Source organism: Thunnus albacares, chromosome 20, assembly GCF_914725855.1.
Source record: "Thunnus albacares chromosome 20, fThuAlb1.1, whole genome shotgun sequence".
Classification (NCBI taxonomy): domain Eukaryota; kingdom Metazoa; phylum Chordata; class Actinopteri; order Scombriformes; family Scombridae; genus Thunnus; species Thunnus albacares.
In genome coordinates, this window is record NC_058125.1 from 10036036 (window position 1) to 10053254 (window position 17219).

At 40.7% G+C, this 17219-nt stretch overlaps 1 protein-coding gene across 1 annotated transcript; it reads right to left on the reverse strand.

The window, feature by feature from the left end:
- Positions 1 to 2082: 2082 nt before the first annotated feature.
- fam20a (FAM20A golgi associated secretory pathway pseudokinase) lies at positions 2083 to 12495 on the reverse strand. Its single transcript, XM_044338609.1, has 11 exons — positions 11910 to 12495; positions 10233 to 10426; positions 9665 to 9715; positions 8194 to 8272; positions 7755 to 7847; positions 6137 to 6252; positions 4490 to 4670; positions 3636 to 3745; positions 3451 to 3532; positions 3296 to 3355; positions 2083 to 3105 (listed from the first exon to the last, which is right to left on the reverse strand). The coding sequence occupies exons 1-11, from the start codon at positions 12278 to 12280 to the stop codon at positions 2835 to 2837; spliced, it is 1608 nt and encodes a 535-aa protein (XP_044194544.1). The 5' UTR covers positions 12281 to 12495; the 3' UTR covers positions 2083 to 2834.
- Between the last annotated feature and the right edge of the window lie 4724 nt (positions 12496 to 17219).

Below are 17219 nucleotides of genomic sequence, written 5' to 3' on the forward strand. Positions count from 1 at the left end.
GCTTTGTCTCTGAATTTGTCTTTTTTTTTTTAAGCTTTGTGTTGCTCTTTTGACTTTATGACGTTTCTAACGACTGGCAAAGTAGTTCGGGATGCTTCTCATAGGTTCCAAGTTATGTAATTCACTCTATTAATGTTAAATTACTTTTAATTTAACCAGTTTAAATGATGTTTTAATATATATGTGGAAGACAATCTCACTAATATTGGGTGTACAGTCAATGTTTACATTTAAAAAGATCAAAAACATGTAGCGTGACATCTGTCCACCAGGGGGAGACATGCTGCTGTTATGAGCGCAGGAAAGCCTGATTTGGTGTTGGTATTCATTTGTGCACCAAAACTTAAAAATTTAAATCTTTATCCACATTTTGAATATACAACATGCCTCATTCCTCTTTTGTGACCTCATTATTTTTAAACTTGCTTTGTCTGGTTAATAATATGCTATATGGCTCAGTTTTTCCCTTTTTTAAGAGGATTTTTATGACTTTACACAACTTAGGTCATTTTTCCATGCACTGATATTTTCAAATAACGTCACAAACTTAATTATTAACAATTTCACTTGGCTTTTAAAAAAAAGTTGCTATTAGTTACTTTGGAGTTGAAAAAGTCCAGCCTGTTCCTTCATTTCTTAATCTGTTGTCCCTCAAATGTTTATTTCTGTTGCTATGTTTTAATACAGATACAGTGTATAAATGCTGAGTTATGATGGCATATACCTGTGGTTGAGATCACGTTTTATGATGTCGCTGCTTATCAGCTTCCCTGCCTGATTTGTCAGGCTGATGGTCTTCATTTGGCATGAACTCTTAAGATCCACATCACACAGAGACCTGGGACGTCTCAGGTTTGTAGGATGAGAACAAAGAAAACAACAGAAAGCCAAAGCTCAAACATGTCGTTAACTGATTTATGATAGAAGAAAACTGATTTGGTTCAGAATGATTAACATGGTATGATACGATACTTTAGGTTTGCTGTCTGTCTCCGTCTGTTTTATTGGACAGTAGTGTAGAGCTGCTTATAGTTTTTCTCAGTGGCTTCAGTACATTTCTCAGATCAGAATTGAAATTCTCAAAACTGCTTGTTCCACCTCCACATCATCTAGTCACCTGTGCACATCATAAAAGCAATTCTACATTATCAGTTGCTCGTGTCACGTTGATCAAAATGTATCAAACTGGTTCTTTGTTGAATAGTTTTACCCGCCAAAACATCTAGGCATCAGTTCATTGCATAAGTCATTACATGCAAAATGGTTGAACTAGTTGTCATAATCTGTCAAGCATATTTTCTCTACATTTCTATCTGTTTTTGTAAATGTGTCCTGAATTGATGAATTGCTGTCAGGTGAATCTTGACTTTCACTAATGAAGGGGAATGTGTGAAGCATTAGATCAACCAGTTTTCTTGAATTGGCAAGCATATATAGACAGAGCACAACACAGTGTTACAATTTCTGACAACAAGGAAATGAACAGGGTCAACAGCCAAGAAGAAGAAGAGGAATAAGGCTGCATGGAGAAGGGTAGGGAGGCAAAACAGAGGAAGAGGTAGAAGAGGCCGATGTTCTCAATCATGGCCTTACAATGGCTGTAGCTGATTTAAGGGTGCAGCCAAATGTTGGGAGAACAACCGTGCCCTTAATTATTCAAACGTTTCATAGACAGAACAGGTATGTAATCCAACAATGTGCACTGTACTGTAATACTGTACACTTACTCTAATGATTCATATTACAGGATTTCACTTACATTTTACAGTTTACAGTAAATAGACTTTATACAGATACATACTGTAACACACAAGCACACATGTGTACATATATACAGTGTGTGTATATATGTAAACAGTATATATGTATACATACACACACACATAATATATATTTGCTTTTGACATTAAGGATTTTGAGCAAGTTACAGGCTTTTGCAGGTAATCCATTCTGTGTTGCTGTTCGTACAAATGCACTTCCTGTTTTGCAAATGTTAAGGATGATTCAAGAAATGTACCAAAGCGACTGAGAAAAACTGTAAACACACAGATGGTACAGAAAAAGATTACAAGTCTGGAACATGGGGTGGAGTAAACTAAATGGCTGTTTAATGGGTAGCACTTTTCTCACACACATACACCAGATTACATTGCTGTTGCTTGCACATTGAAAATTGTACCCTGTCATCACACAAAATAACTTTATTTTATAATTATAACATCACATGGACATCAATCTTTCTCTCTACAGTCACAATATTCACCAGCATTCATTTGAAAAAGTCCAAACAGCTTATCCAGTGCATCACAGCTCTCTCTCATGAATAACTTCACTGCTGATTTTGATGAATGACAGCAAGAGAACTTCTATGGCTTCATGTATCAATGTCTGCAGGTCCTTAAAAACTCTCCAAAGCAAATAAATCTCCTGTATTCCCAGATCAGTGTTCACTCTCCCAGCTAATTTACCAAATGAAACAAGTCTCAAATTACTCAAAAGTCTGTAAAAGTTCTTAATTTAAATATTTAAATCTCTAAACACCCTGATCTATGTGCACATAAAAAATTGAGAGCCAAGTCATAAAAAGCATTTATGACTATGAGAGAAACAAAAGGAAATCAAGGTACAGCTCCCTTGGCGATTGGAATTTGAGGCCTGCAGTGATTCATGTTCTGAACCGCCGCAATGAGATTCCTTCGCTCTCTGACAAGCCCCCCTGTACTTCCTCTGAAGATTACACAACATCTTCCATCTATGGCTTGTTCCTTAAATGGAAACTGTCGGGGCCTTGTTTGCTCACAAGTCTTCTGCAGCGATGAACCTTTCACCCTCTGTTACCTTGCCTTTTTCATCTCTGTGTCAGTCTGAGGTCTCGCTGTGGATTTGACAAAGTCCCTGGTGATCACCTCGTCCTCGCCCAGCCTCCGGATGCAGCGCTGGACCACTCGGAGGACCTTCTGTAACCTGCGGTCTAGGGCTAAGAGGTGGGGCTCCGTCAGGATTGGCTGTAAAGGGTCTCCTTGCAGGGACTCCCTCATCAGGTCGCTGAGCCTGAACTCTGGTCGAATCAGGAGCTGTAGCCTCAGTAGAGTGGAGCGCTTTACCCTGTGGGAGCAAAGGATGGGAGTGAAGGAAGGATGGATGATAAAGAGGAGGAAGAGGAGAGGCAGCATGAAATCTTTTATGAAAGATTAATTAGCTTTTTAAATTGTGCATATAAAATTTAACCATAAGACCTTTCAAATGTAAATCTACAAAGAAATACAGACACTGCACAAGATAACATCATACTTACATGCAGCACTGAGATAGTGGAGCAAGGATGGACATCTCATCTTGAGAGTGTTTCCCAAACCTGAAAAAAGGACGTGGTGCCATGTGTGATAAGAAAATGGAACCACAAAGCATAATTTCACAATATTTTAATGTTTATCAAAGTTTTCGTCTCACCCTCTGGCATTGTCCAAGTGGAGAAGGAATCCTTCATCCCCGAATTTGGTGAAAATTTCATAGTGGTGCCTGTCCATGTTGCCTGCAGAAGAGGTCAAGAAGTACATAAAATATGTGTTGTGATAGTGAACGGTCTGGTGATGATGTGAACACTAGATGATATATTAGAATGAATAAATAAATACCTATAAGGAAGTCGAAGATGGACATGTCTATGATGTTGAGGAGCCTGTTGCCGGAGTTGTAGGGATAAAGCTGCTTTATGGTGTCACAGTAGAACGGATTCACTTCCCATCTTTAAAACAGATATAAAACATAAAAGATTTACATCAAACACTCTAATCCAGGAACTGTTAACTGTATTTGGATATTATTTTTGACCAGATATTTGTAACAATGTGAGAAAACAGTATCTAAAATTGTCCCTCAATTTCCTAATAACATTGGTTAAAGATACTTTATGTACAATTAGTATGTAACTGCATGGTTAATTTGAAATTTTTAGGGCATTACTAGAATGATGACATTGAAAGACAGCACCATTGTAAATAATTTTCTCCCTGCCTCTAAACATTTAAACATTTTATATTATTTGTCACTGAGGTGGATCTCATGAGAAACTCGCAAAACAGGAAGTGGTTGTTCATCTGGCGCAAACTGACTTCCATAGATTAAAGAAATAGTGGATGGTGTAGCAGAGACAGAAAAGGAAAAAGAAAAAAAAAACTCTTTTATCCTAGTCTGTTATGTGACAAAGCCTTTGACCAAAGAGACAAACATCCAATTTGACACAGCACTCAAAAGGATTTGTGGGAAATGTGGTATGTTATTTGTGAGATGGAGGCCACCAACTGTCTCAACAACAGTTGGTGGCCTCAGTTAACAGTTAATTTGCACCATGCTGTGCATTTAACTAACCTATTTGGTGAACATATTTCAGTATCAGCAACATTCTTACAACATGATCTTCCCACTGAATTACACTGTACTATAAAATAAAATGTAATTCCTTTGGAGTGTACAGAGGTTGAGGTCTTACTCCTCTCGTCCGCTGAAAGTATAGGAACGTATCCAGGGGTTGGGGATGGAGATTCGGGGAGCAATGCTGAGTCCGGGCAGGTAGGCAGACAGTGAGCCCTCCAGCAGGTCTGGGCTCCCACACACCGCATACTCTGTCTTGCACACGTACAGGCACTTGGCAAAGAAACACGTGTTGTTCGCTGTTTGGGAAGCGGAGCAAAATGGTGGAATACAAATGAGCTTCCTGTTCACATGCGATTACATGCCTTTTGATCAGCTCTGCCTTTCCCTCTAGCTGGATGCTGTGTCACCAGCAAGAAAAACACCAAAATAAGTCACAGATACTGTGGGCTAGGCTTTATACTGATATGCTGTGTTTGCAAAGATGTAGAGCTGTCAGTGTTATTAAATCAGACATTAGCCACATAATCTTGTCATATAGAATAAACAGGTCACCTTGCTGTTTCACCCTTGCCAGGAATAAAGACATTTTTGAAAAAGAATGAAGGTTACAGAGTTACAAAATACTGGCAAAATATTAGCAGCGTCATTGTACAAATATTGGAGCTGATATAGACCTTCAAAACTTCTCAAAGATGATAAAAGGAAAATAATTGTTGAATGAACAGTTTGACATTTTGGGGAAAACATTGTCTGTTAAATATGAAACCACAGCAACAACAGATGCTTAGCTTAGCTTAGCATAAAGAGGGGTGCAGTGACTTCCTGGAGTCTCTGCTGGTTGCCTGGCAGCCTCCAGGAAGTCACCACTTCTGGCCAAGAAATAGTCCAATACATAACTGCCTGTAAAACCACAACTTAATATGTTTCCCCCTGCTTCCAGTCTTTGTACTAAGCTAAGCTAAGCTAACTGTCCCTTGGCTGTAACTGTTAGCATTGTTTTTAACAGACAGACAAGAGTGGTATCAATCTCCTCATCTAACTCTCAATAGGCAAGAATGCAAATAAGCATATTATCCCATGTCATTTAGGTCTACATAATTTGATTAATTGCAAATTTGTGACACATTTGCACCACTGATCCACAATGTCAACTATGACAAGTCCTCCATTTTCCAACTTGTAGCCCTGGTCTGTGTCCAAATCTAGTTTTAACATTGTCTAACATTAAAGTTGAGTCTTATCAAATTGCACACACAAAACTGAGGGAAAGGTGCTATTATTCCATCATAGGAGTTCTGTAAGGCTCCAACCAACAATTTTTATCAGTAGGTCTGATAATTATTTTCCTTAATAATCAATTGATTGTTTAGTGTAACATGTAAGAAAATAGTCAAAATGCTGATCATTAGTTCCTAAAGCCTGAGTTAACAATTTCACATTACTTATTTTGTTGACCAACAGTCAAAAACCCAAAGATGTAGAGTTTGCTATCATGGGAAAACTGTCAATTTTTGGCATTTTTGCCTTAAAAATACTTAAAGATCACTCAGTGAACAAAATTGTGGCCAATTAATTATCTGTCAATCAAGTGATCAATTAATCATCTAATCATTTCAGCTCTAAAGTACTACCATTTACAGTAGGGGTCAATAGGGGCCCAACAACAAACTTTTTCCCCCGGGCCTCATATATGATTAATCCAGCCATGCCCAAAATGTCAAACTATTCCATTACAAAGAAAAGAGGCCTGCTGGTGCTTTACCTGGTGAGGTGAAGAAGACAGCTCGTAGGTCTTCGTTGTGGGTCACTTGGAGGACTTCTGCTGTGATGTTCACCAGCCTGCCGGCCACCGGCGGGACCCTGCGGAAGTCCAGGATCCTACAACAAATAGGTTGATGAGATTCAGAAGATAAACATTATCTCTGTGGACTCCAGTGTAAGGAAAAGTTTACAATTCATGCCTCCACTCTGAATGTAAATGTAATGTGAACCCTCTAAAGATGAAAGCAGTCTTATCTCTTGTCTCCTCACCTCATTTCACAGGAGCCCACGGTTCATTCTGACTGATTCTTATCAATGAATGCACCCTATTAACAGTCTCCACGCTATATAATTCAGCTGGCTGTGTTCATATATACTATCGAGAGCTTACAGCACCCCCAGGGCCATATTTCAGTCATGTGTCGAAAACAGTAATCAAACGACAATCAGCGGGGGAAGCTGAATTGCTGTTTCTGAAATCGTTGGCATTCCCCAACTAGTGATTGCAAGCGATAATGATACGGGCTCCTGGCAGCCAACACAGACACAACCGAGAGAGAGACGACACACTGCCACAGATTAAAAACACACCACCATAAATTAAAAATAGGAGAGAGCAGAGAAGGGATATACTGTATGTCTGTCTCACTGAATAAAACTGTGAGTGATTCTTGCATTTCAAACACTAACAAAGATTTAAGATATGAGTACTTGCAGCATGAGGGTTAGAGTTAGTCATTATAACGGTTGTCGACGTGGCAGTGCTGTTGTTTTCTGTCTTGGGTGGTGAAACGATGACTTATCCTTGTGTGTGGCTTCTTAATGATACTGTCTAGTTCAGATGACTGTTTTTCAGAGTGCATCACCTCAACTAAACCTATGTGTCCACAGACTGTGGTTTATAGTGATCAGCAAGTTGGGAAATCCTAGGTTGGGCAAACATGTTGCAATCTTTGTGTAAGCTGAAAGGTTTATTTGCTGGCAGAGGGAGGGAGAGTTTTTTCATTCTTATTTGTTGAAGACCATTTTGGATTTTTTTGGATTTTGTTTTTTTGGTGTTGTTTTTTTTCATCAGTGATATTCTACTGCAAGAATGCTACCTCTGCATATTTATGATTGCAAGCTCATTTCATCATTGCTCATCTAAGACACAATAAATTCAAATGTTTTTGGTAATATCAGTCTTTTTTTTAACCATATACATTTCAAGAATCATTGTGATTCAACTGTCTGATCTATAGGCGATAACTAAGGATTTAGTGTGTTTTTCAACTTTCATCATTTAAAATAAAGGCACTTATTCTGCTGTGTTTCCAAATATTAAACAGCATAAGAAACCTTTAATAACTCATTTTTACATGATTTTGTTTAACATTTGCATCATGTGTCTTTAAAGTAAAATGCTCAACGAGAAACACATTTGTAGCACCCCAGTGTGAACCGGAGCCATAACTGAGACCAATAAAATGACAGATGTGCAACCAAAACTAAAATTACCCCTACTAAATGACACTAAACGACACTAAAAATACCGGAGTATATTGATAGTAAAACAAGAAAAACAAGAAAGTGATAGTGAGCATTATGAGTGACAAGGGAGGGTGGGGGGGGGGCTGCACCTGTCCAGGTGAAAGGCAGCGATCTCCGCATTGTGTCTCTGGAAATCAACAAAGTAGAAGAAGTCTTCTGGAGTCTCATCGTCCCTCTGCTGCCTGGCATACACACACACACACACACACACACACACACACACACACACACACACAAACAATCAAAACATACAAAGTGATCAAGTAGTCAGTTATAACAATCAGTAGTGAGATAATAGATGATGTAGTCTGACATACGCTACCATAGGATGTGACATGAGATAATGTATTGTAATATGTTGTGTAACATTTTATGTTGTGTTCTATTTCAAACACAGACTTAATGTTTAAAATGTAAGAACCACATTTTCTTTGTATTGGTGCGATGGAAACTTTTAGTGGTATGCTTTACCTATTGGGCACTGACATAAAAAAGCGGTGATTCATCACATGCGGATTCAGTTCTCACCTCATTGGCTTGAACATGGCCTTGGCAAAGTTGCGCATCTTCAGAGCAAGTTTAAGGTGGTGTCCACTGGGCTTCACCACTGGAGTAAAGAGACAGAAGAGACTAGAGGAGATCGGCAAACTTTACATCACACAACACAACACAAGTCAACTTTTGTGTTTGCATGCTGCTGCTTAACGAGTTAAAAACTTGTCAAACTTGACAAAAGTAAAGACTGAGCATCAGGTAACTGAGCCAGTGTTTGGTTTTCATCTTAAATCCTCAGAGGCCAGTTCAAACTTCGGAATAGTTTCTATTGTAGATCTGCCTGTTCCCAGTGAAAATTGGGGGTAATTGGGAGTTGGTCACACAGCTTGCGCTCTGCTCTCTCAGCAACTTGTGTTCCTTTTTTCTCTGTCTGGCTGCATATTATATCACAGCAGTAAGCCAGACTAACCACACACATGCCTCCCTGCTGTTTTCTGTGAAACTCCGGAGTATTAATAGTTAACAATCACACAAAGTTTACAATCACTACTTTTCATGGGGAGATGAATCAAAGAGGACTAAACTGCTACAAACAGCCTTTGTGGCCGATGAACATCGTCACCGTTGGGTTACTGAGATAATGAGATATGAGGTCAAATTTAAAAAGGAGGGAGAGATTGTTTTGTTGCATTTCTTCTCAGGAGTGAATGACATTTCTGTGGTCGGCCTCCTCACTGTGCAGGGACGCTTGTGAGGCAATGATTTAGCAAAAACATATTACTCATTTCACATACCTTACTGGTGTGTGTGTGTGAGACTGTTGGCAGTAAAATAGAAAATATAAAACCATTATATTATTTAGGTGCTGAAAAATTGAATTTTTTTGCAATCCAATTTTCTTTTAGTGTTTATATGTCTGCGTGGATGTTGTATACATATCTGGCAGTAGAAGTTGCAACAATAACATTTATTAAAAGTAACTTTGTCGGTAACTTTTTCAATTATCCATCCATACATTTGCAGCTCTGCGTGCCGCTCAGAGGTAGGGGATGATAGCGTAGGTGGTGGCTGGTGTGTAGGTTGAAGCCTGGAAAACATTGGCTTCCCTCAGAGCACGCAGACATCAAACATTTAATTAAGAGCTCTCCCTTTGAACACCAACGAAAGCCTGTTTTTTTTCCGCCCCAGAGCAAGTGTCTTATACAGAAAGACAAATCTGAATTTTTGGTGCCGAACGAAAAAACAAAATCCACACTATCACAAAGGCGGCAGTGTGTTTGTCTCTGTTGGTGCCACCAAGCACAGCAGAAAAGAGAGAGAGAAACATAAATAGACAAACAAAGGGGCTAGTCAGCAATCGAACACACATGCTGTTATGTGCTGTACACTAAATGCAGAGCTTATACAGCATGAGATATGAGATAAAGAACATCAAAATCCCTAAAAAAAAAAAAAAAAAAAAGTCCAAAAAGTCTTATTGAATTCAGTGGTGAATTGACCATACCTTGAGTACAATCGCATGCTCCTTTTAGAGCCTTCTCATCTTGAGTGTAATCTGCAAGAGATAAATGTTTGTTAGCTCATAATTTAGCATGATTATCAGATTAAAGGAGAGGGGTTTACAATTTTTCAAGTGGTCTTAAAACAGTAGTCAGGTGTCCTAATGAATGTTGGCACATGTTTTTCTTGCTGTAATTATTCCTCTTGTTCATACTAAAGATCACTTCATAATGTACTTTCATTGTAAGTGATGGGGGACAGAATCTAAAGCCCTCCTTCCACGCAAAATGTATTTAAAAGTTTATTTGTAGATAATATGAGTCTGTCATCTGTCCAAATTAGTAAAATCAAGTCAATAACTTTCAAAGTTACTGTCTTTTTAGTGCCAAATTCTCTCTTTTTGTTATTATCCTTCCACTGCAGCTGAACAAGAAAACACTGTCTGTCAAGACATTAGAGACATTTAGCTATACACCAAATTACACTGGGTCATTACAATTAAATGTGACACTGACATACAGATGTTTTAAACCCTATCCATCCATCCATCCATTCATCCATCCATCCATTACCTGCACTGACAACTGTCATGCCCTGCATGTCCTTGAGGAGTTGTGGGACAGCAGGGTCATTGCGAGTGTACAGAGCATAGCGACTTATTCCCAGGTGGAACTTCAGCCAACTGGCATCAGGGTCAAAGGTCACTTCATGTTCAGTCACAGTCACGTTGGAAATGGCCGCAGCCTCGCTGTAGTATTTCATATGTCTGAGGAGTGAGATGTCAAACAGAGGGTAGTTTTAGAAGCTGAATACAGACAGCTATCCGCAGTCCAATGTGATATCATAACTCAGCTGTGAATGTCATGTTGCTTAAAATTAATGAGGTAGCTGGCTGAAAGAGAGAATTTACAAGAAATATGCTGCTTTGGAAATCTTAGGCAGGCAAATTAAAATCACTTCTTTATTTTGGAAAGACCACAGATTTGGTGCCAGAAGTTGACGGCAAAGTGCAATCAACAGGTTTTCTTTAGAGCAGGTCATTAAAAAAAGACATTTATTAAGTTTTGCTTGTTTTGTTTGCCCATATCCCGCTGTGGCCTAAATTCTCCTTCACATACAGGATTTTATTAGTCATTTTACGGGCTTTCTTTTGTTTTTAAAGACAGTTGTAACACAATAAGAAACATTTCCACAGCCTCCTCGCCTCTCCTCTCTCCTACACTTAAAGCCTGAGCAAGAATAATCTGAGACCAAAACAAATAAGTCTGTGGTGAGAGGGGCACCACATCGCCAGAGCTGACCGCACCGAGTGGGACGGTCATCTCCCAGTCCAAACAAAACTTCATCATGGGTCGGATAAAGTACTAACAGAAAAAGAGCAGAGAGATATAAATATGGGTTTCTTCATTGGTCATCTCATTGAGCCAACAGTCTTACAGTGACAGTTCAGGGTAATCAGGACAATGGACAAGTGTGGAGTCACAGAGTAGATTCAAGCGGAAGATAAAAAGGGGAAGCAAATGTTGCACTTATATTTCCTGTTACACTCAATGCAATGTCAGGAAAGACACACACACTTAAAACAGGTGAATCAGGAAAGTAACTTCAACCTGTTTTCCTTTTCAGTACGTAAATATAATTGGCTTTAACTGTTCATTCAAGCAGCCCCTGAAAAGCTCCCCTCGGTTTGGATGCTGCAAGATTTTGCAAGTCTTAAGCCTTTGGGCTATCCATTGTTTTGTGCACATTTATATGGCAGAAAGAAAGAGAGGGGGGATCCATTGCTCATATTTCTTCTTATTTTTCCACCGTGAGAGCCCAAAAAATCTGTATCTCTCTGAGGGAGTGTTGGGATAGACAGACAGCCTCACGAGCCAAGACAGCTACAGCTCCCACAGATTAAGATGGGCTTTAGCAGTTTTAAATCCTTGTTTACCTTAAAGAGAGCGTTCCAGACGCAAGCTATCAGAATGACATGTTTGTGAGCCCCGGCCCACTTGACATTGGACTTTGATGACGCATGCCTCTCAAAGGGTTTGTTGACTTTTTGTAAATCACTTTTGCCCGAGAGCAAACATTGAAGATTGTCTGGGTGTACATCTGTTATTGTGAGAGAAGTGTATTTTAAGTGTGTTTTATGTTATAAATTAGGGTGTGTTTGTGTGTGTGTGTGTGTGCGTGTGTGTGTGTGTGTGTGTGTGTGGTGTGGAAATGATGAATCATAAATCATCTGTAAAACTGAAACTGACCTTTCCCAGCGTGACACCTTCTTCCTATAGTACTCCATCAGTTGCTCCGCCTGCAGCAGCTTCTCCTCTGGCCCGAGCACTGGAGTCTGGATGTTATACAGAGGATGAGCAAACAGCCTCCCCAGCTTCGAGCCCCCATCCGTGGGTCCAGATGTTGCACCATCCAGGGGCGGCACAAAGGTCCAGTTGGAGAGCTGCGGGGTGGCGAGGCCACCCTGCCTGGGGAGGGTGAGGTTGTTGTCACCACATGTGCAAAAGTGTCCCGATCCTTGCCCCATGCTCCGCAGCTTTGGCAGGAGGATGAAGTAGAGGTCAGCAGAGAAGATGGCTGTGAGGGTCGCGGCCAAGAAAAGACGGTCCCTCCTCATCATTACAGAAGAGGGGAGAGGGACGGGAAAAATAAAAACAGCAAAGTCCTGACTATGTGCTGCTCCAGAGTGTGTGAGACATCACTTGTAGGCTGCCTCCAGTCTCCCACACAGTCAGCCAGGCAGAGGCAAGAGGTAAGCAGCCAGAGGTTGGTCCAAATCTCTCTCTCTCTCTCTCTCTCTCTCTCTCTCTTCCTCTTTCTATTTGTGTGTTTCAGTCTGCTCCTTCCAGCCTCACTCCTTCTTCTTCTCCTCCTCCTCCTCCTCCTCCTCCTCCTCCTCCTCCTCCTCCTCCTCCTCCCTTGGCAGCAACTGAAGAGAGAGCTGAGCTGAGAGGGAGCATGTGTTAGCAACAGTCACTGACAGTTTTGGCTGCTTCCAGGGACCTGCTGCTCCGAGAGAGCGAGGGAGTGTGTGTGTGAGAGAGAGAGGGAGAGAGAGAGAAAGAGAGAGAGAGAGAGAGAGAGGATTGTGGGTGTGTATGTGCAGGTATGTACACAAACATCAAATGACAGGTCAGCAGTTTGAGGGAGTGAGTGCAATGAGAGTGCAGAAAACACACACACACACACACACTCTCTCTCTCTCTCTCTCTCTCTCTCTCTCTCTCTCTCTCTCTCTCTCTCCTGCACACACACTCTGTGACCGGTTAAAGCAGAAATCCTTGGAAGCAGGAAGGGGTGGAGACAGTACACTTCTTATCACAGCAGATCTGAATGAAACCGTGTCCAGCTGGCTTATCCACTCTGATGCAATGCATGTGTGTGTGTATATTTTGTCAGTGCAGGTCCAAGTCTAGCTATCATTCATTTGTAGATGTTTCTAAGTTGGTTGCCTTCCTCCATGAGTGTGAGTGTGTAGAGTTTGTGACTCTCCTCGTCTGTGTTTTCTCCAAGAAGGCGTGGAGAAGAGATTCCCTCCCGTCAGTCATCTTCTCTCGTCTCCTCCCTGCTCCTCCTCATTAACTAAAGTCCACTTTCACTCCTCCCATCCCATGCTTCAAACCTTTATCCTTTTTGCTCCTCTGTCATCTTCTCTACCCCTCTCCCTCCTCCTCTTTTCCTTTCTCTCTCCTCTTCTGTTTCGCTCCAGGCAAAATTCCCTACTGCCCTTTCCTTCCTGCTGCTATTCCCACACATGAATCCCTCGCTTTCTCCCTCTCACGCTGAAGTTCAGAAAGAGGCAGCACTGGAAAAGAAAAAAAAAAAGTTCTTGCACAACTTAAAATGAGGAAACATGCAGGGAAAATAACACCTCCCCTCGTTCACAGGCCACCTTTTCTTTTACTCTCTCTCCCTCTCTGATTTTTTTCCCTGTGAAAACATACAGTGTATAAATTACGATCGGTGCTTGTTGCCTGTGTCTGCTCTAAAAGCCCTAAGCGGCTTTATACTGAGGCAATGAAGATCTCGCAGGGCATTTCCCAGCCTGCATCTGCACTGTTGTGACTGTGGTATTTTGGAACATCTGTCGTCTGTTTGGGTGTGTGTGTGTGTGTGTGTTGGTGTGTATGTGTGGAACAAAACTGCACGTCAATGTCTGGGAGTTGCTCTCCAGGGTGTTTTACCCTCTCTGAATAGAAAACAGGCTGAGAAGCCTTTGCTGATGTTAAAAATTAGTGAAAGGAAGCTTTAACCTGCCATTTAGCCATATTGTGTAGAGGAGCTTCTGTTATGCTTCACACACACACACACACACACACACACACACACACACACACACACACACACACACACACACACACACACACACACACACACACGCACACACACGCACACACACAAACAGGCTAAGAGGGTGAGTGCTCTCTATAAGGTTTTTTTTAGAGGGACACAGCTACAAAAACAAAAAGAGAAGCTATTGTTGTCCTTGTGACCTAAATGCATGATAAAAAAAACACTTTTAGACAAGCAGAGGCCCCATTTTTCACAACTGAATGAGCTTTCCATTTAATGTTTTGTAGGTTGAACATGGTCTGTTGAAATTCTATTTTAAAACTAACTTTTAAGGCAAAAAATCCAGACTACAGCCCGAATAGAAGCAGCTGTAGCTCAGGAGGTAGGGCAGGTCATCCACTAATCGGAAGATCAGCGGTTTGGTCCTTGGCTCCTCCAGTCCGTATGTCAAAGTGCCCTTGGGCAAGATAATAAACCCCAAATTGCTCCCGAAGGCTGTGCCATCTGTGTGTGTGTGTGTGTGTGTGTGTGAGTATGTGTGTGAATGATTAGAAACTCCTCTTGATGAGCAGGTTGGCACCTTGCATGGCAACCTCTGCCATCAGCATATGAATGTGTGTGTGAATGGGTGAATGTGGCTTGTAGTGTAAAGTGCTTTGAGTGGTTGGAAGACTTGAAAGGAGTGATATATAAATGCAACCCATTTACTAATAGAGTTCCTCAGGGGCACTAAACTGACAAATGTATGAATATGTCATGGAGTGTTTTTATTCTGCAGCACAAAAAGAGGTGAAGATATGTACTTTTGGTTGAAAATTTCATCATTTAATAAATTCAGAACATCTGTACCCATCAGCAGACAGAAGATATTTCTGACAACATGGAGTGAAAAGGTAGAAATCAATAATGCAGATGCCTGAGGGGGCAAAAGTGCCGTCTACATGACTTGCCCTTGTTTGTCTCAGCTGTGTCTGTTTGTATTTGTCCCTGAGCAACAAACTTGAGAAAGGGCTCAGCACTTGCTTCCTCTCCCCCTAAAGTATCCAGAGCAGTGCTTAAAATAACCCGTTTTTTTTATAGGGATGAGTGGACAAGGACATGCAAAGAAGTTGCGAAATCGAATATGGAAAGAAAACAAACAAAAACAGAGCAGCGAGTCTTGCGTCACCAATTTGTGCAATTCAGCAGAGCTGTGATGATAAGTGCAGGGCGGCTCAGATGTCTGTCTGTCTAGATGTCTGTTTTGATGACCTAGAAGTCTCAAATATCAGGAAACACTGCACTCATACTGCGCTCTTCAGTTCCAAATCCTGATGATAAAAGAACTACAACAATCAGGACAATGTGAGCTGCTGTAATCCTTCAAACAAAGAAATGTACACATGAAAGGCTGAAAACAAGGGAAAGGAGGTGCGAGCAGTCAGTGGGATTTCCATGTTGAGTGTTTCACAAATGACAAAGGGAAAAGGCACTGCTAAAAATGATTTCACAGAAGGTACGGATGGTATCAGCGAGAGATGCATCAGAGGTGATGAGATGTGAGGAACTAATGAGAGAAAAAAGACAAAACCAAAATGAAAGACTGAGGGAAATACAAAAAAGAGAGGCTGTTTTGAAGGGGAAATCTTGCCAGCACAGTATTCATTTGACATATTCAAACAGACACATTCAATTTGCAGCTTCAAGACAACCTCATAAAATAAGAGGAAAAGGGGGAAAAAACAGCGTTCATGTCTGTATCTTTGTCTATATCCGACTGGACAGGTAGCTCACTTTTCCTTCTAGATGCTGTGAGCTGAGCTTCGTGCTGCCAGTCAAACAGTGAAACACTCAGCAGATTGTGAGTAGTAAAGTCCTCAGTGGGGGCATCTCCTGGAAAAGGAATAAGAGTATAAATGAAGACCAGACTTTTTTAGCTTCATAAATTCTATTAAATATGGAGCAGAGCTGACAGTGCACCATCATCAAGGCATTTCTGACATTCTTCCTTCAAGCAGACATCTAAAGCAGAGAGATAAATCGATGGAAGTCTTTTTAACTTCCTCTCTGACCCCTCAGCGGTCAGTCCAGAAGAATTGGCAGTCTGGACAGGCTAGGCCACAAACGCATAGTGTGGAAGCAAACACGCAATGTGAAGGAAAGAGGTCATAGGGAAGGAGACAGAGAGAGGTGCTGATGAGGGGAGAGATCAAGAGAAAGATTTCGAGCAGTTAAGACAAAACAAGAGAAGGGGGAAATGGGAAATACGTGCATGCAGACTCTCGATGGAGAAATGAAAAAAAAATCTGTTTTTCTCATCAGATGTATCTAAAATAGAATTCTTCCTTCTTTTATCCCTCTTTCATTATCCCTTCACATCAATGCTGTTTTTTGGGGGGGGCAACTTCAGCCTGAAGTTGAAGTGGATGGTTGCAGCCACGAAAGGCAGCCGTCACATTCCTCCAGAACTGTTTGAGCCTTTTATAGTCGCCTGTGCTGACCAGTGTTTTTATGCTGGAAATCCACAAACATAAACTACCACATATGACAATTAACACTCCCACAACAGAGGATTTACATAATACATTGAAAGTAAAAATGTCCAGAACGAGAACGAGAATGCACCAGTGAGGCAAACAGACTGTTGTAGGTGGAGAGCTGATGAAATAAAGTTTATTGATCCTTAAGGGGAGTCAAGTTGCAACATCCACCAGATGCTGAAATTCCTATTAAATGGAAGGCTGAGCTATGTTGAGCACTGACGGTTTTACATGTTTTACATTGGTTTGCTGTTACCACTACTGTCATACGCTTCTTAGACTTACTATAGTGGTCTCACTTTGGAAACTTTGGTTTTATGGCCCAAGACTTGTTGAGACTCATGAAACTATGATAGCGGTTTGTGCTGTAAGTTGCATATATATGATCATAATGTTTTACAGATAGTCTACAGTAGGTAATTTGGAGAAGTAATGAAATAAGTTGCAGTCATAGTGATGTAACAGTTAGACTCAAATGTATTAGCTGACTATACTTGATGTCATGTCTGTCCCTGTGCTTTGTCTGTTTTGTTTTAGTGTTCATCTTAGATGCTGTGAATTAAATGCATACAAGAAATATGAATAAATGAATGATTTAGGCCACAGCAGGATATGAGCAATGAGTGATGAAAAATGAGTATTTAAAAATAAAAGAATAATATGGAAAAACAGAAAATCAGACACAAACACTGTCATTTAGTTGTCCAATGGGAACAAATCATACAACAGTGAATATATCGACAATGA

Coding starts and splice junctions, on each gene's coding strand:
- fam20a (XM_044338609.1), bottom strand. CDS start 12,280: ATGATGAGGAGGGACCGTCTTTTCTTGGCCGCGACCCTCACAGCCATC. Junction 3,746..4,489: donor ACTTTCAGCGGACGAGAGGA/GTAAGACCTCAA, acceptor TCTGTTTTAAAG/ATGGGAAGTGAATCCGTTCT. Junction 3,533..3,635: donor CATCTTCGACTTCCTTATAG/GTATTTATTTAT, acceptor CCTCTTCTGCAG/GCAACATGGACAGGCACCAC.